General features: G+C 41.1%; 1 protein-coding gene and 2 long non-coding RNA genes across 8 annotated transcripts; 2 read left to right on the forward strand and 1 right to left on the reverse strand.

Moving 5' to 3' along the window:
- Positions 1 to 1332: 1332 nt before the first annotated feature.
- Positions 1333 to 24909, forward strand: LOC145421018 (rab3 GTPase-activating protein catalytic subunit-like). Of its 4 annotated transcripts, none has more exons than XM_080290729.1 (6): positions 1333 to 1625; positions 2370 to 2460; positions 5226 to 5329; positions 6159 to 6274; positions 6566 to 6668; positions 24474 to 24909. In XM_080290729.1, the coding sequence occupies exons 1-6, from the start codon at positions 1494 to 1496 to the stop codon at positions 24612 to 24614; spliced, it is 687 nt and encodes a 228-aa protein (XP_080146855.1). In that variant the 5' UTR covers positions 1333 to 1493; the 3' UTR covers positions 24615 to 24909. The 4 variants fall into 4 exon arrangements, with proteins under 4 accessions (XP_080146855.1, XP_080146854.1, XP_080146858.1 ...); XM_080290728.1 differs by lacking the exon at positions 24474 to 24909 and adding an exon at positions 16196 to 16760 and having other exon boundaries at positions 1345 to 1625; XM_080290732.1 differs by lacking the exon at positions 24474 to 24909 and adding an exon at positions 11490 to 11513 and having other exon boundaries at positions 1366 to 1625.
- LOC145421019 (uncharacterized) lies at positions 17629 to 20762 on the forward strand. Of its 2 annotated transcripts, XR_013902278.1 has the most exons (3): positions 17731 to 19333; positions 19488 to 19932; positions 20515 to 20762. It is a non-coding gene; the product is annotated as an uncharacterized LOC145421019 (long non-coding RNA). The 2 variants fall into 2 exon arrangements; XR_013902277.1 differs by having other exon boundaries at positions 17629 to 19932.
- On the reverse strand, positions 22762 to 24503 carry LOC145421020 (uncharacterized). 2 transcript variants are annotated; one of them, XR_013902280.1, is made up of 2 exons: positions 23970 to 24503; positions 22762 to 23627 (listed from the first exon to the last, which is right to left on the reverse strand). It is a non-coding gene; the product is annotated as an uncharacterized LOC145421020 (long non-coding RNA). The 2 variants fall into 2 exon arrangements; XR_013902279.1 differs by having other exon boundaries at positions 22762 to 23631.
- Positions 24910 to 25527: the final 618 nt, after the last annotated feature.

The following is a 25527-nucleotide window of genomic DNA, read 5'->3' on the forward strand; positions in this document are numbered from 1 at the left end:
ATATTTTAAAAAGTATAATAGTAATAAACACCAAAAGTCATAGCCGGCATTAGCAGAAAGAGCAGAACAGTTTAGAGTTTGAACGGTGAAAATAGCACAAAAATTGTGGAAGTAGATCCACGGCAAAAAGTGTACGGAAACACCCGGAATAATAAAGAATAAAGAGAAACAGGAACTCAATAGTGTGGATGCCTATTAAGGCATCCACACAATAAAGAATAAAGAGAAACAGGAACTCAATAGTGTGGATGCTTAAAGCATCCACACAATAATAAAGAATAAAGAGAAACAGGAACTCAATAGTGTGGATGCTTAAAGCATCCACACAATAAAGAATAAAGAGAAACAGGAACTCAATAGTGTGGATGCTTAAAGCATCCACACAATAAAGAGAAACAGGAACTCAATAGTGTGGATGCTTAAAGCATCCACACAATAAAGATTAGAAGAACAATACTGTGAATGCTTTTCAAGCATTCACACTAATAAAGATTCGAATAACAATACTGTGAATGCTTTTCAAGCATTCACACTAATAATAAAGATTAGAAGAACAATACTGTGAATGCTTTTCAAGCATTCACACTAATTAACCTCAGCTGAAGCTGACTGAGTCTGATATCTGTGCATCATGTTTCATTTTCAGGAACCGTCTTCTCTGTGCAGTTAATGAATGGGATATTAATGAATTAATAATAAATGTCATGTAGGCTTTTACAAGTAAACTAGTGTGGAATAAGAGGACTGTTGATCAGCCTACGCTGTGGAAAGCTGTGACTCTGTCACTGACACGTGTGGCATGATGGATGCAGTCATGCTGGGAGAAGCTACGTGAGTGCAGAAACCTCTGATCACCAGACGATCACGTGGTCGTCAGTTTTCAAACAGCTCATTGCAGTTTTATAAATCATCTTCAGAGGTTATTTGAACCTTGTCTTTGCAGAGACCTGCAGATCTGAGGCAGTAATGCAGTGATAATGACCAGCACACAGTGTAAGTCATGCTGCAGCTGCCCTGAATCTACAGTGTTGGTTATTCCCACCATGTCTCTGTTTCTGATCCAGTGTGGACGAGCTCTTTATTCAGTCTGAACTGGTTTTAATACTAAAATACAATTGATTTGTTATTCATAGATTTTCAGATTTACTCTTACACAAAAAAGTAAAACATTTTTGTTGCCAGATCACACGTATTTACTTCCAGTCCTGAACAGAAGGAAATCGTTTTGATGCCTAAATGACATTTTATGTTCAGTGACAGCCTGGTGTGCTTGGGTCCATGAATGCAGTGGTGTCGTGAGTGGGCCCTGCTCGAGTCGTCAGTGCCAGTATGAGGTGTCAGTGAATATATTTACACATTACTTCATTTAAAGTACGAGTTTGTGTCTCTGTCCACAGGCAGCCAACCCCGGCTGTGTCCTGGAGGATTTTGTGCGCTGGTATTCACCTCGGGATTACGTAGAAGAGGAAGTGGTTGATGAGAAGGTCAACACAATGGTGATGGGGACACTCAGTCCCAGGATGAAGATCCCAGGCAACATGTGGGTGGAGGCTTGGGAGACTGCCAGGGTCACACCTGCACGACGCCAAAAAAGACTTTTTGATGACACCAAGGAGGCCGAGAAGGTCTGAAGCAGGTCGTTCGTTTTGCCACATGCGTGTTTTAAGCCAAACGTGTTTACTAAGTGGATCACAAAGTGTTTTCATGAATGTTTCTGCTGATTTTCAGGATCAGCTTCTGCCATGGGACCGTTTTGGCTCATGTATGTTGAAGAAGTCAGTTTAACACAGATCTGTGCTCACAGACATGTTGAAGCATTTTCACATGTTGATGAAAAAGGATCTGATGCTGTCACACACGATGTTTAACTGACACACAGCAGCTTTCTGTGGTGTGATGGTGTTAAATGAAGAACAACTTTAAACCAGCTTCTATTAATGATCCGGTCGGCTTTATGGGAAAGGGACAAACAGTAACTGGGGTTAGTTGTTTCCTCACCCAAAGAGGGTCCTGGATTTGGACCCGGGCAGGTCCCTGCCAAGCGTTTGCATGTTCTTCCTGCACATATGAAAGCAGAGCTCGGAGCTCCAGTTTGCACCGTCACTGAAAATGTTGCCTGTCTTTTAAAGACATTGTTTATCCAAAAAGAGAAAGTTAAAAATAATGCTCACTGATAGTCTTATGACAGATTTAAAGATCTGGGTATGACTGGTCCCTCTGTGAATAACCATCATAGAGAAAGGTCACCGTTTATCTGGAGTCTTCTTCAGAGGCAGCCTGTTGGCTGTGCAAAAATATTCTGTTGATCTGAAAGAGCAAAAGGAAAACAGAAGCCAGGCAAACTAAACTTTTTGGGGGTTTGTCTTTAGGTTCTGCACTACATGGCGATGCAGAAACCTGCAGACCTGGCCCGTCACCTCCTGCCCTGTATACTTCATGCAACTATTCTGAAGGAAGAAGGTAAGTCCTCACCGTTTGGTTGAAAAACACGTTTATATGAAATAAAATCAGGGAAAATAACTCTAAGCCCACAGCAGGTAAATTACAGTAAGACCGAAATACAAAAAACTAAAGATATTAAAATAAGTACTAAGAAAATGAAATGCAACCCGAGATGTTAATGGAGAAAAAAAAACAGAAGCTGCATGAATAAAAAAGTAGAAATCTTGGACGCTGCCAGCATAATGCACAGCCTTTTGACGGGGCTCGCACACAAACACAAAGCAGAGGATGAAGCATCACCAAATATGTTTCCAAGCCAAAGAAGATAAGATGAAGCATACCTGCGCAGCGGTGGGTGATGAGGAGAGGCCGCAGCGTGTCTGTCTTAAAGTGCAAGTTTGTGACAGTTTAAAGCTTAACAAGCTAAGACGCCAAACATCCAGAGCACAAAGACAAGTCAGAGGGCTTTTTCAGACACACACTTCTAAACCGTCGTGCTCAACAGTGTCTCTGCTAAAACTGCGTCTGTGCTCTGCTCCTGTAAAGTTGCCTATCGAGTGCTTAATGATAAGGTGCATGGTAGCTGCTTTCCTCTGCAGGTGGACAAAGGAATGACTTCTCTGCAGACAGGCTCCTGGCAGAGCCACTGCAGAGGAACTCTTTACAATCACTGACTGTGAAACGTGAGGACTGTGTGGGGATGTGCAGACGGGGGCGCGACGGCTGGGAAACGAGGAGGGCTGCAAGTGGATGCACTGTATGATACACGCTGGCGTCTACACAGCTCAGTCCTGAGCTGAGTGATGTAATGACTGATTGCATCGACACAGTCATTACATCAAAATACAACCCCTTTTTTTCGGCACTGAAGCGAAACAGGCTCCGCCCACACAGCCGTTCTGTATCACAGCTGTGATGCAAAAAGATTTGGGCACCACTGGTATAGAGTGAATGGAACCCAGAACCTGGAAGTGTCCAGTGATGTGAGGGTAAAGGACGTCTCACTGTGTACTTTGGTGCACAGATGAGTTTGTGGTCGGTTCAGTGAATGCAGCCCATGAGCTGCAGAAAAAGCCCAAATCCTGAGCCCCCCAAGATTTGGGCTCAAGATGTGTTCTGCACTGCAGGCCCTTGGACTCCATCAGGGTTTGGGCCAGTTTTGAGCTCTTATAAGTATCAGAGATGGACACGTGATGTTTTCAGGGCTGCGTAGGCATGATGGGTAGAACATGACCCTGGTGTTAAAATGCAGGTAAATGTGATTTAGTTTGTTTACTCTAACTAGCTACCCAACCCTCACTGTGAAAGGAGCCTGGAAAGTTTCCCCAACATGAATTTCTTTCAGTCAAGTTTTCTCCAGTAATGATCAGAAATCAGATAAAACCCACTCTTTATTTTATTCTACACACAATAAATTGATAATTATTCCAGGATACAGAAAAGTCTAGATTTCGTCTTCAGACTGTCACATCTGGAGCAGGGCATAATTTGAATTGGTTTTTAGAAGAAGCTAAAGATCTTTCAGTCGTGTTGCTGTTGTTCCCTGACACCTGCAGTGCAACCATTAATTTAGCTAATGAGAGTTCACGTATAATTATAACAGGTCTTAGTTTCTGGATCGTCTCTAAGTTGACGGTATACTGCTAAGACCAGTTCTGAGTCTAGAGACAGCCAATGGTAAGGACTAGTAAGGACATCACTGAGGAGAGTTTTCTAGTACTTTGGAGAAACCTCAATCAGCTAACGTCCTGCTGTGATACTCAGACCTTTTCTCTAATTAAACCAGAAAGCTAGTTTTCATTTATTCTGTAATATCCCAGAATGTTTCAGCAGGTCAGAAATGCTTTGGTGCATATCCAGGTTGTATGCAAATTAATTCTGATTAAGTCTGGACTACAAAATACAAAACATAGCAACAATAATGTCCTCGTTTCACTTCTTTAAAAAATGTATTTTGATCTTATGACACTTACTAAAAGCTTTACTTCCAGAGGTTGACAGAGACGCTCCGTGCTGATAACACGTGAATGTGTGAAGGTTTGGATCATATCTATCTAATAGACTCCAGTTTGTGCATGTAAATGGAGAGTCCTCTTCACACACTGAGGTTAATTATGGAGTTCCACAGGGTTCAGTGCTAGGACCAATTCTGTTTACATTATACATGCTTCCCTTAGGCAGCATCATTAGAAGACATAGCATACATTTACACTGCTATGCTGATGACACCCAGCTCTATCTGTCCATGAAGCCAGATAACACACACCAATGAGTTAAACTGCAGGAATGTCTTAAAGACATAAAGACCTGGATGGCCGCTAACTTTCTGCTTCTTAATTCAGATCAAACTGAGGTTATTGTACTCGGTTATTGCAGATGGCCCCGCCCCTCCCTGAGCCTGGCTCTGCTGAAGGCTTCTTCCTGTTTAAAGGGAGTTTTTCCTTGTGCCAAAGCACATGTGGGTATATTCCTGGACAAAAGGCTTAGTTTCTATTTGCAGATGTGTTCTGTGATCCTCTGAAATAGCTGGATTAATTAACTCCAATAATAATCCATCAAGTCTTTGTGGATATGTTTTAATCTCTGTAAAGATTATTATAAAATGTTGTGAAGGTTTTGTTTATTTCAAAAGGATCTGTATTAGTAAGATAATAGTTTGCAGGTTTACTCAATTTTAGGCTTTTTCTCATGTTAACAGTAATTGAGGTTACAAACGTGGCAGGTCTTTCTTTTAATCACAGCTTTCTGTCACTCTGGAAACACTGTCATTTCTTCTCTTTCAGAGTCTGCTGAAGATATTCCATCAGTGCAAAAAACCATTCAGCAAGCTACAGTTCAAGCGAGCAAGCTCCTGCAGTCCCCCAACCAGGACTACAAGAAGTTAGAGGTCAGTGAAAACTCGACCGGACTTTCCACAAATGATTCAGTTTAAAAGAAAGTATCATTAGATTCACCCAAAAAAGTTTTGTTTTTAAATACATTATTGATTGATTGTTAACTGTGTTTTTGTTGTAGTTGAGTATGTGCTGTACATGAGGTGTACGTAGACTGGACAGTGTGCACCATGGCTGAGAACTTGGCTGATAATTATTATGGCCATTGATGGTTGAACCATGAAAACAGGGGTGTGGTGCAGTGGGATTGTAGTGGGAGCTGGAGTAACAAACTCCAGTGCTTCCTCAGTGATGGCTAACTTTTTTCTAAACCTAGGTAATTCCTTCGGCTGTTCCCACCTGGGCTCAAAGCTTTTATACTCTGCTGATATCGGATGTGTTTATCAGTGATCGAAAGCAGAGACTGAGATTGTTATTATTGAGTTTGATCACACGTTAGGTGCATTAAACATATGCTTTAATACTGTCCTAAAGTCTGAGAACAATCATCACTTCTTCACATATAAAAATGTTCTTCTCACTAGCACTCAGTATCCATACAGCCCCTTTTCTTTGAATAACACTGTACAGCTGCACAGCTAAACCCCACCATGTTATTTCGGCTTGACTGGACAGTCTTGTTGTGTAAAAGCATTCTTGGCTTTCTCAAAGTACATTTAAGTATGCCATGTATCCACTGTGACTCCAAACACGCCTTTTACACCCCGAGACTCAGCCTATAACGTTCCACGTAGGAAAAACCACGTATGTGTATAAATGTGACAGTCTTGGGGTCTCATGCTGTCAGGATTGAGCAGACAGTTGTTCTTGTCCTGTGTGCAGGATTTCATTAACCAGCTGCTGAGCATGGAGACAGTCATCACTCAAGCTCGCTCGCTCAAGGCCAAGTTCTCCGTTCCTGAGGACGACAGCGGAGAGGCTGCTGATGAACTGAAGAAGTGAGTCGCAGAGTTTGAGCTGCGCTCACTGACAGCTTTGTTTGTGCTGTTGGTGACATGTAACCGTCTTCACCGTCACTATAGATAGTTAGTCAGTAACAGGTTGTCACGATGAATCTGTTTCACAAAGACGGCGTCTGAAGGATCACAGTCAGTTCACACGTTTCTTTCTCGCTCATGTTGGTGGTCTTATTTTATAGTTTTGGTGTCTTCAGGTTTTACATGTTCTTATTTAAGTGTTTTGTTTTGTGGGAATATTGTAACATTTTCCACATTGTGTGTTGTCTCTAGGTTTGTGAGCTCCCTGCTGGAGGAACCAGAGGTGGTAGTGACAGGAGCAGGCCAGGGCCTGGCTGGCAGTATAATCCACGGACTCTTCATCAGTGCTCAGAGGGTAACTCTCACTCTGCCTCCGTGTCCTTCCCACGTCTTGCTGTCAGTTTCATGTATACAGTCATGTATTTGTCATCTATAGAGACATCTTTAGAGGTACACACACACACCAGTCAACCACTTATTCAATATCACCATCAAGAATAGGTCGGTGTCCCGGTCCTAGAACAAGACATGAAGTCAGCGCTGTTTTATTTTGTTGTGGGCAGTCTGAGGCACACCTGTGCACTACTCATGATGTCAGATCAGCATCCTGATGTGGCACACCTGTGAGGTGGGATGGATTATCTCAATATGGCAGATGTGCCCACTACCACACATTTGGACTGATTTGTGACCACTGTTTGGGAGGGATGGTTATATTGTGTATCTGGAATGAATTTTAGGTCTCTACGTCCATCCCATGGGGAATGGGAGCAGTAACAAAGGTGTTGCGTTTATATTTTTGTTGAGTGTATATACTTCATGTAGATGAAACTGGAAGGACGTGGTCAGCACTGATGTAAAGATGCGGTGTTTTCTGTCAGTGTCAGGAGAGTCTGCTCTATTGTAACGTTGTTTCTTCCTGAAACACACAATTGCTGCTGCTGTGCTGTGAAGCACGTTCAGAGTAGAGATGGACCGATCCGATATTACGTATCGGTATCGGTCCGATACTGACCTAAATTACTGGATCGGATATCGGAGAAAAATAAAAAATGTAATCCGATCCATTAAATATCACGAAAGCACCTCACAAAACTTGCAACACACCGTAACTCACCTCAGGTTAGCACGTCGGAGCAGTATGCATCACGTGATAGAGTGGCTGTGGCATGCGGGACCTGTCGGTGGTCTGGATAGCATTTGGAGCTTCGCTAGCAACCCGGCATTTCATCTCCGACAAAGTTATCCCGAGAGAAGTAAAGCAAGTGTGTAAGTCCATCTCTGAATGTTTGTAAAGCATTCCTGCGTTAAGCTTAACAAGCGACTGCCTCTTCTTGCTGCTACTTCAATCATGAAACTGCTTAACGATCAGCTGATCGGCTTTTCTGTCGCGAGTCCGTGTCTCTTGTTTGCTTTTGGCCCACTTTGCACCAGAAAGAGGAAACCAGCGGCTGAACAACAGCAGCACGTTTAAGCTTGATCAGCTATTGTTAGAATGTATTTAATCTTACTTTCTACTCGAGGATCTTTTTCTACGTAGCTGACGCTGGTAACTGTGCAGGGGCGGATCTAGCAAAGTTTAGCCAGGGGGGCCGATAGGGCATGAACAGGGAAAAGGGGGCACAAAGACATACTTTTCTTTCTTATTCTCATTTAAAATGTCGAGCTTTTAATAAATAATTATCTGACAGCCAAAGTTTTAATTTGATGCAAAATGAATAGAAGTCCATTACTGTATATAGTGACTGTTAAGTCTAATATATATACCCTAGTAAGCTATAGTACTTTTTACTTTGGGAAGGTACCATCTGTGCAGTCTGCAATTTTGTTGAAGAAAGATGTTGAATCTATTTAATATTTCTTGAAAAATAATTGATTTCTGTGCATTTTTTTTCACACTGCATTAAATTAAGGTTGATTACGGCGATTAAGCATCATGAGGTGGAGCGTGAGGGGTGGTTCCCTATTTTTTATTTATTTATTTTTGTTGTTGCTGGGAGTTGGAACCCTATTAGTTAGGTTGCTTAATATTTACGCTAAGTACTCTTTAAAATACCAGAATAGGGAGGATGGTGTAGGTTTAAGTTTATTAGATTGATCAGTATTGCTGTACTATGAAATATTTTTTTTTGCATACAGGTGTAACAGAATAGCTTTAGTGTAGTTGTTGTTTTAAACTTGAGTATGAACTTATACAAAATGCAGCAAGATATTTAAAAAACAGTTTTGTTGATTAAAAAACACTATATCGGATTCATATCGGTATCGGCAGATATCCAAATTTATGATATCGGTATCGGTATCGGACATAAAAAAGTGGTATCGTGCCATCTCTAGTTCAGAGCTATAAGAACCAGTCTGTTTAACTATCAATGAAAAATGAAGAATTATCAGTTTGACTGTGTGACAATTCTGCAGGAACAAAGTTGTGCAGCTCTCTCCACAGTGGAGCAGATCTCCTTCCTGTCTTTGACGCTTCTTTTTCTCTTTCTGCAGTAACAACTATTAATGTGCATTTGTATATGTTTACAGTGTTAGCAGAAACAAAGCTTTGGTGGCCGTGACTCCAGAGATGGAGCCGAGTATCTAATCGAATCATCGGTTTGTTCTTCAAGCCTTAAAAGTGTCCATGTGCTCCACACTGGATCCCAGATTGACTCTGATGCATCAACTGGAACATGAATCCAAAATCCTGCTCCTCACATACAAGGTCTTAAATAATCAGGCCCCATCTTATCTTAATGACCTTGTAGCACCATATCACCCTATTAGAGCACTTCGCTCTTGCTCTGCAGGCCTACTTGTTGTTCCTAGAGTATTTAAAAGTACAATGGGAGGCAGAGCCTTCAGTTTTCAGGCTCCTCTTCTGTGGAACCAGCTTCCAGTTTGGATTCAGGTGACAGACAAAACTTTCCTCTTTGATAAAGCACATAGTTAGGGTTGGATCAGCAACCTTAATTAGTCTGCAATAGACCCTGTGCACGAGAAAATGCTAACTTCCTGTTTTAAGATCGGATGCAGGGTTGTACATTTCCGGTAGCTTTACTTTGCGGTCAATTGCTGCTGCAAAGATGGACTCCAAAATCATGTCCAAAATATGAAAACAGAAAGATGGCGTTAAGTTACAAAGAGCAGAAGGTGGGAACACTCACCACTGCTGTGTCATAAAAAAAATCAAATGATCAGTTTTGAGGTTTGAAGCGTGCAGATCGATTGGTGGTTTACATCACTCAACACAAGCAGAACTGCATTACAGAATCAGAAGCACATCTCTGTATTGATTGATTGATTGGTAATTTATTTCAACATGTGAACAATATACAAGTACATTTAGAAAAGAAATAAGAGAGAAAAAAATACTATACAAATTACATACAAAAAAAACCATTCTGATTAATTTACATGTATAGTGACAGTTCTTATGATTTAAACAGGCAGATGTTCAGCATTCAAACTACAGGTGAACAATAGTCAAAGGTTTCCCTGCTAGTCAAGTACACACCTACACAGCATGTCAACAAACCGTGGTAAGGGTCTCTATGCATGAGTATTTACGAAGGGTATGTTGTGACGTACCTTCAAAATTACCGCGGTCCCTCGCTATAACGCGGCCTCGCTGTTTCGTACATTTTTTTTGTGCAAGTTTGCATGCTTTTTTTTTTTTTGCGCACAGCGCTTTGTGTTCTGCGTCCTGATTGGCTGCAGACTATTGTTGATCTCCTCCGTGCCGTCTCTCCTGTACAGTACAGAATCGCTGATTCATTGATTCATTAATGATTCATTGATGTTGAATTATCTCTCAGCTGCTCTGTTCTCATGTGCTGGACCTGAAAACACGGTTTGATCTTTGGTTTCTGTAATACTGGACTTATTTGTCTACGAAGGTTTGAACTTTGAGAGCTTAAACAGGAGAGAAACGTGTGAAAATGTTCATGTCTGTCTGAGTGTATAAAGTGTGTAGTGAGGGGTTTTACCTTAAAACATCTATAATAATTGTAAAAAATAAAGTTGGCTACTTCAGATTTCACCAATCGCATTTTATTTTTAGAACGTAACTCCCGCGATAAACGAGGGAGCGCTGTATACAAATACTGAGAAGTATAAAATTTGAATCCTGTCTCTCTCTGAGGCGCGGGGGGAAAAAATATCGACAAGTCGATCAACATCATCTACAGATACATTCGACATCTCGAGAAATGTAAATCGCCACTGGATTCGTCCATTTGGTTGAAAAACCCGACCGTGAACAAGGAGCGAATATCACACCGGAAACTAAGCGCTATGCCCTGGAAGTAGCATATGCTAAGGCTCACAGGTCTAAGTTATAGGTCTAAGTTCCCCATAATGCACTGGGTGTTTCTTCTTCACTCAACATGTGTTAGTAGACCTCTCTGCATTCAGTCCGTCTGCCCCTCATCTATCGATGGATGTTTGTTAGAGGCTTTGGTTCCCACTGTCGCTCACAGATGGTCACCTAATGTTTCCTGTGTAACTGCAGGGTCTTTGCCTTATAACATAGAAGCAGCTTGAGGTAACTGTTGTTGTGATGCTGTGTGTGTGTAATAAAGCTCCCTTACTGACAGTGGGTCACCACAGCTTGTAGCTCCATGTATTTGATGTGGCACGTTTGCCCTCGCTGACACAACCTTAAAGGGATTTGTGTGTATGAATAAAGTTTATTGTTCATACAGTTCATTGCCGTATGTCTGTGAAAGGCTGAATGAGGGTTGTAGCTCCCTCAGCAGCTGTGGAGCGATGGCTCGTGGTCACCTGATTCAGCCCTGGAGATGTGGTTGGTTAGACACGCTGCTTTAGTTTACACTACAAACCACACTCACCTGTTTACACTCCTTTTGTGTTACAACCACCTTGTTACACTCAAACACCAGATGATGCATCTGAGCCAACTAAGGATTCACTGAGACTGAAGAAGCTCGAGATCATAAGAATTTGAGGCTCAGCTGATACAGTATCATAGGAGAATCCAACCATTGTATGTCAAGAGACTATAGGCAGTGAAAGCTCCATCTGGAGGAGGAACGACGTGGTTCAGAGCGTTGCCTCCTGCAGCTGGTGACATGTTCAGATTTCAGCTCTGTCGGTTAGAAAGTCTGTTTTTGTTTTTCATCTGTGTGTTGCTCTTTCATCCTTTTCTTCTTCCTGTTTCTTGCATCAGGCTGGCTGACTTCACCACTGATGAGGTAACCATGAGCAGTAAGCCTCGTGTCGCTCACAGTTACATTTAACATAGTGCGATAAACACACTCAGTCATTATAAGGTACATCCTCTCTAAAGGTTCACATAACAGACAAACAGGATAATAAAAATGATATGGTTCTTTGCAGCGTCCTGAGATGAACAACACACGACATTATTACACGTCTCAGTATTTGTTACACTGAACACAAATATAAACACAACACTTTTGTTTCCATGAGCTGAACCGGATCCTGACTGGTTTTGCGACATGTGTGTCATTGTGCTACACATGTACGGCATATTTCAGAGTGGCCTTTTATTGTGGGCAGTCTCAGACACACCTGTGCAATATTCATGCTGTCTAATCAGCACCTTGACATGCCACACCTGTGAGGTGGGATGGATTATCTCAGCTAATGAGAAGTTCTCACTAACACACATTTAGACAGATTTGTGAACAGTGTTTGCGAGCAATGTTCCCTGTAATGTTTCATGTGTCTGAGCGAACACACAAACTCCCTGAGCGTCCCTTGGACCACTGTGAGTAACAGCAGACGTGTGCACTGTGGTCACGCCAGCATCCAAGTTACATGTTTATTAAAATAATCAAATTACAGCATTTACATTTATGTTAGACTACTTTTAATTAACTGCTTTAGCCCACTTACAATGAAAATTAAAACAATCTTCTTCATGACCTGTGCAGCATGTTAACACTAATGGAAGTAAGAATAACTTGAACTTCAATTTTGAAAACACAACTTTCTTTAAATAAAGCTCTGACTTGTATTATGAGTCTGTGGTCTGAGAGAGAGTCTGTAACTCTGTCTGCAAAATACAGTAAATAATGACCAATGTTGGGCAATTAATTATATAGTTCTTCAAAAAAGTAACTGAGTTTTGCAAACAGAGTTTTTTGCAGCTGTTTACCTAAAAAATGCAGCCAAGGTGTTTTTTAAATAAACATTTCAAACTATTTACAGAACAATCAGCTGTTCTGCATCAAATCTGATGCCACACAAATTATTTGTGCCGCTCCAAAAATAATTTCTGTCCACTATGAGATGAAGGAGAACAACAGCCTGATACCTGCAGGCCTGACAACAGGAGATGTATCACTGCTGTAACACCTGTAACACTCAGCAGTTGCCTCATTGTTCTGACACACACAACAAAACTATTGACTACACTACACACTAACCTACACACTAACTACACACTAACTACACAAGATTTGTGCTAAACTTGGCAATCGCATCTCAAACACCGCCGTCACTCCTAAAACTTCCCCCTTCCTAAACAACTAAATGTCATGTTGCCATATCATTTTTTGATTGGTCGACATGGTGCATTTTTCCACCAATAGGAAAGGCTGGTGGGGGTTTGTTTTGGTGTTGTTTTGGCTCACAGGCTTTCGAGCGTTTTCCTTATAAAACGGCGTTTTTACCGTTTCTTCCCGCAGTAAATATAAACAACGACAGTATTCAGGAAGAAAAACAAACATTGCAGATATTTTTATCATAACTCTGGTTTTACGCGGCCGATCAACACAATTTAAAAACTGGTATAAAGTCCACACTTTGTCCGTCAGTTGTTCCGTCTGTCCTGCTCACGTCTCCAATGGTTGTACACGCCACATCAGCCGCTTTGCTAAAACACCGGTGTCGCACATAAGGACGCTGTCATAGCCTGTCAGCCACGTTGATCAGCTGCGTATATACGAATGTGAATCGCGTGATTGGCTGGACTACGGGATAAGGTGGCCTCGTTCTGATCCCATACGGGAGCAGCCACTCACTGACTAACATGCAGAACAGAATTGTTAGTTTTCATTTTAATTTCAATTCAGGTGATTTTTTTTTTTTTTTTGTGCGCAACGCAGATTTTCTGTGCAGAGCCCGTGCCAGCAGTGCACAATTGTGCCAGCAGTGCGCAATTGTGCCAGCAGTGCGCAATTGTGCACGCGCGCAGCTTAGAGGGAACATTGCTTGCGAGTGTCGGGTCTTTTGTGTTTGTAGAAAATGTTTCATATCTTTGAGTTCAGCTCATGGAAAACAGGAGCAAAAACAAAAGTGTTGCGTTTATATTTTTGTTCAGTGTAAATGATAAAACATCAGGTTTGACCCAGAATACAGTTTGATCCACATGATGGCGCTGTGAAAAGTGCGCGCTGTAATGGTGGCACCAGTGTCCCCAGCCCACAGACCAGTGCTGCTACTAATCGTCATTAGCAGCATCTAAATGCTGTTTAAAGGTGGACTTCATCTGTCACACAGGAGCAGTTTGGCTTCGCTTTGCTTAAATGATGACCTGGTGTATTTCTGTATACACACCTGCTAAGGATCAGGTGACTTTTATAATAAAAGGTTAATACGTAAAACCTTAAAAATAAAAAGGGCTGTTTTTAGCAGTATTTAGGCTGCAGTCTGTGTATTATGTCCATGATATTCTACATTACAGTAAAAACAGTAATTATATAAAGAACAGATGGATCAGGATCCTGTCTGTTCTTTACTATGATCTCAGCTGATAATGAGGCTTGAAAGAGACATGTTTGAACTTTTGCATTGATCAGACAAATAAGCCTGCATGTTTGCATGAGCTTTACCTTTAACTGTAAAACATGAAGCCTTTATTATTAAAAAAACAAAACCCTTTTGGTGTCATACAGGTAAGAAAGCAGTGAAGCGTTTTTCTCTCTAACAGATGTTTCATCTGTTTTCTCTGCCGTTGCTCTGATGGGACCTGCAGGGTGTTTTTGGTGACGTGGAGGTTTGCACATGTTTCACTTGCTGCCTGTGGTTCATGTTCTAGTCCCACTGTGAAGCACATAGACGTGTCCTGACTTCCTGTCTGTCCCACACTCTGTTGTCTCTGTTTGTTGCTGCCAACAGTACAAGTCATCTTTGCAGATTTTACTGAATTAACAAAAACATGTTTACTGAAAGACTTATTCAGTAAACATTAGGGCTGGGCCATATTATACCGTTCACGGTAATACTGGTATAATGTTAGGCAATGATAGGAAAATGAAATATCGCGATAGAATATGAGTAAAACGCGCATGCGCAGTGCCTTTGTTTTCATACGCACATGGCCGATTGTTGAGTGAAACAGATGAACCAGAATTGGTTTGTAAAAATGGTGCAACTTCAGTGATGTGGAACTGGTTTGGTGTTTGTCCGTCAGATACACGACAAAGCACATTTTTTTGCAGAACATGCAAGCGGCCGTCGTTACTGTCGTATTTGTCGGACTAAGATGCTCTTAAATCTGGGAGTAATCTGGGTCCTAAACTCCATATGGTTCAGGTCAAACAAACACTGCAGCATCACTGAGCGTTAAAAACTGTCTAAATTCTTTCATCTTTAATAAAACGATCAGCATTGCTGCTTTACCAGGTGTAACTATGAAGTTTAACTTCCAGGCATCCATGAAAACAAAAGTTATTACATTTAACGGAGTTAGAAGTTAGCAGGAAGCTAGCGGAAGTTAGCTCGCTAGTTTCGCTAGTTACGTAAGCATGATATAGCATGTTCTGACTGAGAGATTTCTGAAAAAATTCAAACGTACAGCTCTGCTATCACTTCCAACATAAATGAAGACAGGAAACTAAACAGCAGTGACGTTTGTAGGGTTACTGAAGTTGGGCTAGCTGGTATATAATGATGTGCTACGTGATCGCTAGCGACACAGCTATGTTAGCATAACATAAACAGTGAAGCTGGAGGACGAACACTAACACTTTTCCACTTATAAAAGTTAACGTGAAGGTTCCTGATGGTTAGAGACAAATACAATCACATGGCAGGATGCTGTAAACGGACCAAACTTCAGTCAGGAGAACAACTGAGATAATCCATCCACAATACGAGGTTAGTCATTAATATACTGCAACAACATGGGAATAGAGCAGCTGCCAGAGAATTCAACATTAATGAATCAATGGTACAGAAGTGGAGGAAGAATGAGTTTAATAAAGTTTGATTTATCTGACTGCTTTGTTTCGCTTAATGTGCCTTATAATCCCGTGCACCGAAAACTACGTACTGCACACTGCAGTTTAATGTTGCAAAGCAGCTCTTTTTAACTTCAGTGGATATTATACATGGTTATGCTCAGGATATGTCAGCCCATTTCTACTGGAAATGCCTTTTGGTTAAACTTTCAGCAAGGAATTTGCATTTGCACTGTTACATTTTTATAAAGCTTTAATGTACATAAAAACCAGCTTCTTGTTTAAGTGAAAATAAATGGAAGGTTGTCTTTTTGCGCTAGTAATGTTGTGGAGTTGTATTTTGTCTCTCATCAATTATATCGTCAGTTATATCGTTATCGCAAATTTTCAAATATATATCGTGATAAATATTTTTGGCCATATCGCCCTGCTCTAGTAAACATGTTTGTTACACTGAGACTGAAAAAGAGATCCCTGTTTACGCTCATAGAAAACGAGCCTCTGTTTTAATTTATTGAAATCATTTCTAATCACAGACAGGATCAGCAGCGTGCAGCTGCAGTGAGGTGTTAGTAGAGGAGCTGTGTTTGTGAGCTGTAGTCTGGATCAGGTCTCTGTGGGAGACTCGGTTACAGTACTTCTGAATATCCACGTGTCCACCTCACACAGCACATTTCTTCAGAATCAGTTGCTGTTTGCTAACATTTGACCTTTGCCCTTTTAGGCTGCCCTTCTGGCGCCCGTCGATAAGGACTTGGGATCTGACAAGAAGCAAACTGGGGGAAGCAGCAGAGTACCAGACTTCCCTCCTCCAGCAGGCCGGGAGATCTTGTTGCGCACCTGTGTGCCGCGACCAGCAGCGTACTCCAAGGCGCTGCCTCAGCGGCTCTTCTGTGTCCTGATGAGGGAGGAGTTTAGGTTGACCGGAGCCTTTTCCACAGACACGTCCTTCTTTTAAGTCCTGTGAACAATTCACACCTGGGATAAAGATAAGTGAAGGACACAGGATGGAGACTTTCACATGTATGAACGTGGCCATGGAGTAAGATCATAGAAATACATTTCTTCATTTGTTTGCTTTATTTGTAAGAATGGTGCAATATTTCAGCATCTACGGCTCGCCCAAGCTTAAAAGCAGGAAGCAGTATATTACTGGCATTGATTAAGAAGCATTTATGGCTTTGTCTGGAAATATGTGAAACTACATCCTTCTCTGTATTCATAAATCTGCAGCTTCCTGCAGCTGTGATAAAACAGTTTCACACTAAAACCTTCATTTTACCTTCAAAGCTTCTCTTGATGCCTTTTTAAGGAAATGAAATTTGTCGTTAGGATGGAGTTCCCCATCCTGCACTCACCACACGCTAACACAACCTTCTCAACTCTGATATTTAGTAGATTATATTTCAGTTGCAGGGATTGGTCCTGATGGTAAACATGAGAGCCGGTGAGGACTTCATGGGTCGTTTCAGCTGAGCTCCATCCTCCAGCATGTCCTGCTGCTGGATTAACACACAGCTGTTTGTTTGCATCCAACCAGAACCAGACCGTGCAGATCTTATTCCTGTTCATAAGCTGATTGTTCAAACATGAAGCTCTTTGACGTTGTATAAAAACTGAAACGACACTTTACAGCTGACTGTGATGTTTTAAATGGAGCTGGTTCCTCGAGGCGCGTCCGACAGCATGAGGGGAAAATTGGTTTTGTAATATTTTCTTTGTTTTGTTAAGGGTGTATCCATCCCATGATACAGACACATACAGTTTAAACGAAGCACTGAAACTTGCACATATTTATTATAGATGCACTGAAGCTAATCGAGATATTTGCTGTCAATCTGTGGCTGCGATTAAACACTTTACTGAAAACTTTATTAACTAGTAACTTCATCAGTCATGACAGAAGCTAATATTTCTGTGCTAACATCGTTTAAACAGTAACAGCTTTCCTCCAATATAAGCTAACATTTACACCGTAACTTTAAGCTAGCACCATAAAGACGGTAAAACACGTAATAATATCTACAAATGCATCTTAAAGCTGTTATATTAGCACTCTGTGTATTACTAACATAACCACATTAACATTACTGACACTCGCTGACTTTTAATAGTCAGTCTATAAATGCTGTCCGTTTAAACGGTCTTACCTGTACCCACTGCATATCCACCGGATTGCAGCCAGAGTGGATTCTGGAGTCTTCCACGCTCCTGTTAGTGATCCTCCATCTGGATGGATGAGAACAACCTTCTGAACAATCTAGCAGGAGATGCCCCATATCTATGGGACCGATTTGTGCTAATAACGCCCATTGTATGGACTGATAACAGCCGAAGCGGGTGAATAAAGTCACCCAGTAGCTAGCTGTGCCATTACCCAGCATACATCACTCCCTCCGTAAATGCAATAAACGATACAAAAGTATCGTTCTACCTGTTTTTCAGGTAGTTGTTTACATTATATAATTTATTGTGTTCAGTATACGTCACTACAATGTGATTTGGAAAATGTCTAAATATACCGACAGCAGGCACTTCCGCAGCAATCTCTTCAATCGGAGGACCCTTCACGTCAATTCCCGACGCGAGAGGGGTACCCTGCGCGTCCATAAGTGCAGCAGAGGGAGCCTGACCATGCGTCACACGTTTGACGAGTTGGGAGTGAGAACGTGTTGTATTATCGGATCGTCCATCTCTAGTAAATAGTGCACATTCATACAGTGCAGACCAGCAGCGGCACTGCTCACATATTTTGTGCTCTAAGAAGAAACCAAACCCAGCGAGTGATGTCACAGTGATTGTGTCCATCTTTCATATACAGTCTGTGGATATATCATGGTTTTAATGCCTCTGACAGCTTGTCATGAAATACAATGTGATTAACGTGGTTTTGTTTTAGAGGACTGAGGGACCTCCAGGGTCAAGAGGGTTGCTTTTGATTTTTGTAAAGACTCACACGGTGTGCTCGGGTGCTTGAAAATCTTTTCATCTTCACCAAAGCCCTCTGTTGGTTTGAGCTCAGTCTAAATGTGTTTGTGGTTTTCTGTTTGAACCCTGAAAGAAAAATTCAACTTCCTATTGCCGAGCTAATTTGCTTCATAATGACTCTGCCGGGTCATTATGAAGAAAATTTCATCAGGATCTCAACAGTGGAAACAGGATCAAACAATCAAATGTGTCTGTGCAAACGAGCTGAAACCACACAAAAGGATCCCAGACCGGCCCCGTCTCTCAAAGCGATCAACACGAAAGCTCGTGAAGTTTCATTTGAGGTCACGCAGGTTACATTTTCTTTGAAACTACTGACTATGTGTCAAATTCAGAACTATTGCTGCAATGTGACCCAAATAATACTTTTTATTCTGTATTCAATGAGATTACAGTCGTATCGCTGGGAGATCTGGCTGTTATAATAAGGGAAAAGTTAATGGAGTTATCAGTCGTCGCTGTACTTGAAAGGAGAGATGGCCCAGCCAGATTTATTGTAATAAAATGCGTGGACAGCAACATGAGCCCACAGTTTTATGTCTCTATTGTTTTATAGTTTGGAAAATGATTTGCCAAAGATGAGTGCTTCCAGTTTTCTGCAGACTGCACGACCTGACTGTGGAAGTCTGTTTCTGCCACCCAAATATGAAGTCGATGATAGTTTTGTGTTATTTTCTTCACAAGTTGGAGTCAATAAGTGGAGATAATAACCTGTTAAGTTTTGAATCATGATGAGGATCTCTGTCAGTGCCTGCATAAAAATCTCAACTGTAGCTCAACACAACCAAGTGCAGTACAATGAAAACACTGACCCCGGGTTTAACGAGGACCAGAAGGATCCGGAACAGAGTCAACGACTAACTAAATCTGACGGGTACTTCAATACAAAAACACACGCAGAGTTCATTTTTCATGTGCTGCAGCCTCACAAACAACTGATATCATGGAGATATAAAGTCAGAGCAACTATACGTTACTCTTACTGCGCATTTTTAATTTCTTTTATTATCCCTTTATCATCCAACCAGAGTCAGAGAGGAGTCGACCCCACCCACCACAGGGCGAGAGGCGGGGTACACCCAGGACAGGTCACCACTGAAGTACCATCAAATCAAATGAAAACATCCCTACACAGCAAATTCAAAAGTGTTAAATGTTTTGGTGTTAATAGTCTCCTTGCAAAAGTAGAGTTAATTTTACTCTAAGTAGAGTCACATTCTTTTAATGTAACTCTGAGGTGTAAAATGATAGTAGTTAAAATCGAGTGTTAAAAATGAGTGTTTCTCTGTCAAATCTGGAGGTGTTACAATGGAAACATTAACTCTTGACCTCTTAACTCTGAACTCCTAGAGGGGCTATGACACCAACAGAGTAAATTCACAGACTCCGCCCCCAGCACGGCTCCAATCGAAGCTGAAGTGAAGCCGTTTCAGAACATTTTGCTCTACATATTTGAGTTGTTTGCCATGCTTGGTAAGTCATTTTTTCAAAGATTGTTTCAATTATTATTATGAGCTTTTACTTCTGTGGCTCTTTGGAGTTGAGACAAAGCTGTGTGAAAGGCATTAGCCATGTTGCTCGGTGATAGCATAATATTCTGTTTTAGCTAGCTGAAAGGTATTGTCTGCGGGCAAATACCACAGCCTTGAAAAAAAGCTTGCATGTGAATTTTCAGTCAAACGTTTGGTCAAATACACCTAAAACAATGTCTAGAATGTGAAATGTTGGTATAATGGTGCTACTTGAAGCCTGAAAACGATCGCCCATAAAAAAAAAAACGAGCAAACGGCAGTAGCAGGCGTCCTGACTGGATTCTACGTTAGCATAGATCCCTCCAGAGTTTTGTGTACACGGTTTAGGTAAAAATGAAAAAGGTTGAGGTTTTACATTTAGTTCAGTATTACCTGTTGCCTGTGTCTTTGTCTTTTGGGAAAATACTTTACACAAGTAATGGCTCAAAGAGGATTCCTTTTTTTTTTACTGTGCTGCAATTGTTTACTGGATTATTTGTGCCATTAATTAGTGTCAACTAATTTTTATTCAATCTCCGCACAGGATATGCTTGTGAAGATGGAATATGGGGGAGAGCAGAAGTGCGTTGAAGTTCCACAAAGGGATGAATGAAGGACATGCATATTGTATTGAAGAAATAAGTGATGAGATGCTGTTATTTGCATTTACCATGTCAGACCTTTTGATAAACAAAATTCTAATGAAAGTGAGAACATGTACACTGTTACATCTTTCAGAAAATGTTTTGAAATTGTGGTGCACAGTTCAGAATAAATGTTTTTCAAAAACCATTGCATCTTTTTAGTAAATGTTTATTTCCAAAAGAAATTTCTAGAAGTTCAGAACAGTAAAATTACCGCTTTTTAGATGAATTAGAAGATAACTCTTACGTAGTTAAACTAAAATACTCTTTGAGAGTTAATATATAAACTCTTAACACCAAGTGTTAAATTATCAACTCCAGACAGATTTGGTGTTTAACACTAAATCAGAGTTAACGTACCAACTCTCCAAAAGGAGTTAAATTAACACTCTCTGGTGTGGACCCATATAGACACTTTAATAGTGTTGAAATCAAATCCGACAGTGTTAATTTGGACATGCTGGATTTGCTGTGTACAATAACTCTGCAGTGCTGTTTGAAGGACTTTTACGTTGCTCCATTGCTGCACTTCAAACTTGTCCTCAGAGCAAACATCAAATTCTCTTTCAGACTCTGAGGCTCTGGAAGTCTCCTGCATATTCGCAGAATAAGACGGCGGCACAGAAGCCAACCAAAGTGCTGCTGTGCATGTGGTCAGCACTGACATGGACTTCAGATGTAGAATATTTTCACTCCCTTCCCCAGACAGTCCTAATGTTAAGCTCTTTAAATGCCATCAGACTTTGGCAGGACGGAGTCTGGAGGAGCCTCATGGAAGAGAGGAGCTCCGCCTCTTTGGCTACATCCACACGGGTGTTTTTGAAAACACAGAGTTTCCGTTTTTGTTTCTTTGTTTTTAATCCCGTCCACACGTGCAGTTTGGAAAAATATCTCCGTTGTGGGATTACAATATTACCTTATGCCATGTTAGACCCCTAATTAAAGATTGTGAATTATTATGTAGTTTTAGTTTGCATTATTCTCCTGAATTAGAAGAAGCTGATAACTATTGCATTTATTAAACTGATTTGCATTAGAGTGCTGATTTATTGTGAATGAATGATATTGTTTTATGATGCATTATACTGCTGAGTTATAAGAAATACTGTTCACAGAAAGTCATCGCCTTATTTGTCTGATTAGAAGAGAACAGCCTAACTAAGCCTAACAGGGGACAGGTACTTCTGCCCAACCTGGCAGCCACAAAGTGAACTCATTTAGGTAAAGATAACCACATGCACCTAACCAGCCTGCACCAGCCTGACATTTCTTCCTCCTAAGTAAAAACGAATGGATGGATTGAACTTAAAGTCTCAGCTCAGTTTTCTATTTTGACCACCTACACCCCAAGATACTCTTTTAAAAAGTGTTGTTTTCAGATCCCTTTGAAGTTCATAAAGGGCCTGTTCATTTTCATTCAAATGTTTTATTGCATAAATGTTACTGTTTTCTTTTGATTTATGCTCCCACTACACTGCACCTCTACAAACAACAATGCTACGGACTGTCAGTTGCTTTTACATGCTATAAACATGAGTAGGTTTGATCAGAGTTTCAGTTATCAAAGAAAAGACAAACTGAGCAAAAAGAAGGAAAAAAAGACCAACTTCTTCCCAACTGACAAGAAAAATACTCGTCATGTTTTCATAATAAAGGATCAGGCTCCCCATTTATGACAGCTTGGACCAATAATGTATGTTACATTGATGCTACTGTAGAGACAGTGTCAACATCTCTATTTAAATATAATTAATATACAAAACACAATAAAAGTTATACATGAATTATTCATTATTTTTCACTATTGATAAAATTCATGTATACTAATCAAGGTTATACATGAGTAACGACATTATTAATAATGATTAATAATAATAATTCTAATGCCAACATGATGACTGTTCATAGCTCCTGCTTTGAAATACTGAACTTAAACATTGACCTGATGAAAGATCACAATTCACAGTGGCCCACTGTCAGAATCATTCTGAATATAAACTCATCGAGTTAATCTGAACCTTTCTCAAATGTGCTGTGAATAAATGCTGCTGCAAGCCACTGTGGGAAAGCTGTGTTATTATCATGAAAACATCTGTGACACATTCACAGAGGACGAGGACACAAAGGGACGACACGCAGAGGCTGTGTTAAAGTCAAAAATCCAAATCTTTAGTCCTAAACAGGCAGTGGTTACAAACAGGAAGACGAGCAGTCCATTAAACAGTCTACAGGGTCAAACATACAGAGAATTCAAACAGCTATTAAAAACAAATAACTGGACACTGAAAAACGTCAGTGATGTGTGAGGCACCAAAGGGAAGCAGCTGAGTATATTCAATTAATTATCTTCAAATACAAAGACAGAAACTCCTACAGGCAGCATGCAAACTGAGCAGGATACACAAAGATCAGAGATTACAAAATAAATCAGAAAAGGATTTCAAACTTACTGAGAGCAAGGCCTCTGTTACAAATCTGTCTAATAGAAAAACATGCTGTACAGATACAATACGGTCAGTGTTCATGGTCATTTAAAAACTGGCTCTACCTGAACCACTTCAATATTTTATGAAGTCACTGAGTCGACCATTTCTACAGTTTGTTTCCTTCATTGCAGTTAGAGTGTGGCTGGTAAGGATGAAAACACACACAGAGCGTAAATTGTCTTTGTTAGTAAGAAACGTCAGCAAAGAAAAGACAAAACACACAAACACTCTCATGATATTCATGAATCATTAGAAAGCATCCAAACATTCTGCTCGTGGACTTTTACAGTCTTATTTGCACTCGCTCATCTTCATAATCATCCTGATCAGTACATGACAGGGGAGGCTTTGAGGTAGGCGGGGCTCTCTGCTGATGTCAGCATGAAAGGCAGGACCAGCGTCTGCCACATGTTGGTGAAACATCACAGTACACTGGCGTGGTTTCCTTTCCAGATGTTGGACGTTTGACACTTCAACGTTGAGGCGAACAAGAAGACACAGTTTTGGGTCGGGTTGCTGCAGGGTTTCTAACTGAGCAAAAGCAGAAGCACACAGACCAACAGGGATCAGATGCTGAGTGTTAGAGGAACATCTGTGCTGATCACTGAATGCTGCTGTGGTCTCTTGTTGAAGTTGGCTGGTGGGACAGTCTAATAGTGATATCCTGCCCATCGGAGGAACAGTTTTAAAAACACATGCAATACTTTGTTTGTATTACAGTCAAAGTTTATGTTAATTTTGTCCTTTAAAAGTGTTGCTGTACTATAAAGTCCTATAATTTGAGGCTAAAATGGCTCAGAGAGTCTCTCTCTCAGAGGATCTCCTTTGAAAGTGGAGACGGCTTTGTCCGCTGATCCACGTCACTTTACCTGGATGTTTTCTTTGAAGCTGGATGAAGACTCCTCTCCCTCACTCCTGTTGCAGCTGTGTGGTCCAGTTGGCCTCTGAGGTCACAGTCAACATCTGTAGCAGAAGAGGGGAAATAAAAGTCCAGGTTACCAAAACTGGGAGCTTTTCCAAAATAGAGCGTAACTGGACTTTTTCAGCCTTACAGGCAGATAGTCGTCTGAAGCTGCAGCTTTTTCTTTTTAGCTTTTTCCAATCTCTGCTCTCGGCTTTCTTTGAGAACATGTCTGCTTTCTTGGCATGGGTCTGTCTGCTGTTGGTGAAGAGACTAAATCCACATACTCGCTACTAAGATCTCCTCAAGTAGTCTCAACCAGATTACAGTTTAAGAGTAAATGTCTCCTGAGAGTTTCACCTTGGGGTGATGCTGTCTCGCTAACATGCAATCATGAGCATTAATCTATGAGGTGAAAAAGTAATTTTAAAAGCTCCAGCCACAAGTTTTATTTCATCTGTGTTTTGGTCAGAGTCCCATCAGACCTCCAGAATGGTGTCAGAGTGTTTTCTATCCACGTGATGAGCACAGGCCTCAGGTCCAGACCTCCACGGGCACCATAGCCTCTTTGGAGCTAATAGGTGCAAGAAGGTTTTGTTGGGATAGGAACTGAAGAGGAAACTGATGAGGAAGGCAAGGATCTTCTTCAGCTCCTCCGAGCTGGGACCTCTTTGTGTAGGCCAGCATTGGCCAGGTAGCCCTCCAGCATCGCTGGATGGCCGACAGTGGAAAACCTGGAGGAGGAGGAGAGAAACAGCAGCTTGGAGCATGTCTTTATACTGTTTAGTTTTTAGAGCCACAGACTTTCTTTTAATGTCATTGTTCAGGATCTATGACTGATTATGTATTTATTGTATTCCTCCATGACTGTGTGACAGCAAGTGGAAAAAACCAGCTTCACCTTTGTTGATATGCTTGTAATTTTAATATTGATTAAATTGCCCATGAAATAATAGAAAGCTCATATATGAAAATGTATTTTAAGAAATAAAATGTTAATCTGAGTACAAAGGAGTACACTCACCTTCTGGTAGATGGAGGTGTAGAGAGCGCTGGTGAACATCCAGGCCTCCTCGTAGAACTGATCACTGATTGGATCCAAAACATCGATGGAGGATCTGCGCTGAGGATCGTCCTGATGGACAGAACAGAAGGAGAGTGAGACAAGTGAAGATATACTAAACAACACTGTGACATAAACTGACCCACACACAGTTTGATTCACAGGTGATTGACACATTATTTGACCACGAGCAATCTTTTCTGGTTTGATGCCGTCTTTGTAGCCAGAAACCAGCTCTCTCCTCGGCTTCCTCCACTACACGCTTCCCCCACGCCAGTCTCCTCCGTCACTATAAAGGGGAGAGTCATGAGCTCCATCACCCTCACCTGTGCCGTCCAACGTCCCGCCACCAGCCTCCACTGCAGCAGGCCAGAGACCACACCCCTGCCACAATAAGTAAAAGTATATCCTTGCTGTACCCTTAATGCTAAATGTGCTAAATTAACCGCTGCCTTTGCCCCTT

This window comes from Astatotilapia calliptera, chromosome 16 (genome assembly GCF_964374335.1).
Source record: "Astatotilapia calliptera chromosome 16, fAstCal68.1, whole genome shotgun sequence".
Classification (NCBI taxonomy): domain Eukaryota; kingdom Metazoa; phylum Chordata; class Actinopteri; order Cichliformes; family Cichlidae; genus Astatotilapia; species Astatotilapia calliptera.

What these genes read in the sequence shown, in the direction of transcription:
- LOC145421018 (XM_080290728.1), top strand. Translation starts at nt 1,494, where the DNA reads ATGGTGATGGGGACACTCAGTCCCAGGATGAAGATCCCAGGCAACATG. An exon ending in ACACCAAGGAGGCCGAGAAG is followed by an intron (nt 1,626 to 2,369) that starts GTCTGAAGCAGG and finishes GTTTGTCTTTAG; the next exon opens with GTTCTGCACTACATGGCGAT. An exon ending in AGGACTACAAGAAGTTAGAG is followed by an intron (nt 5,330 to 6,158) that starts GTCAGTGAAAAC and finishes TCCTGTGTGCAG; the next exon opens with GATTTCATTAACCAGCTGCT.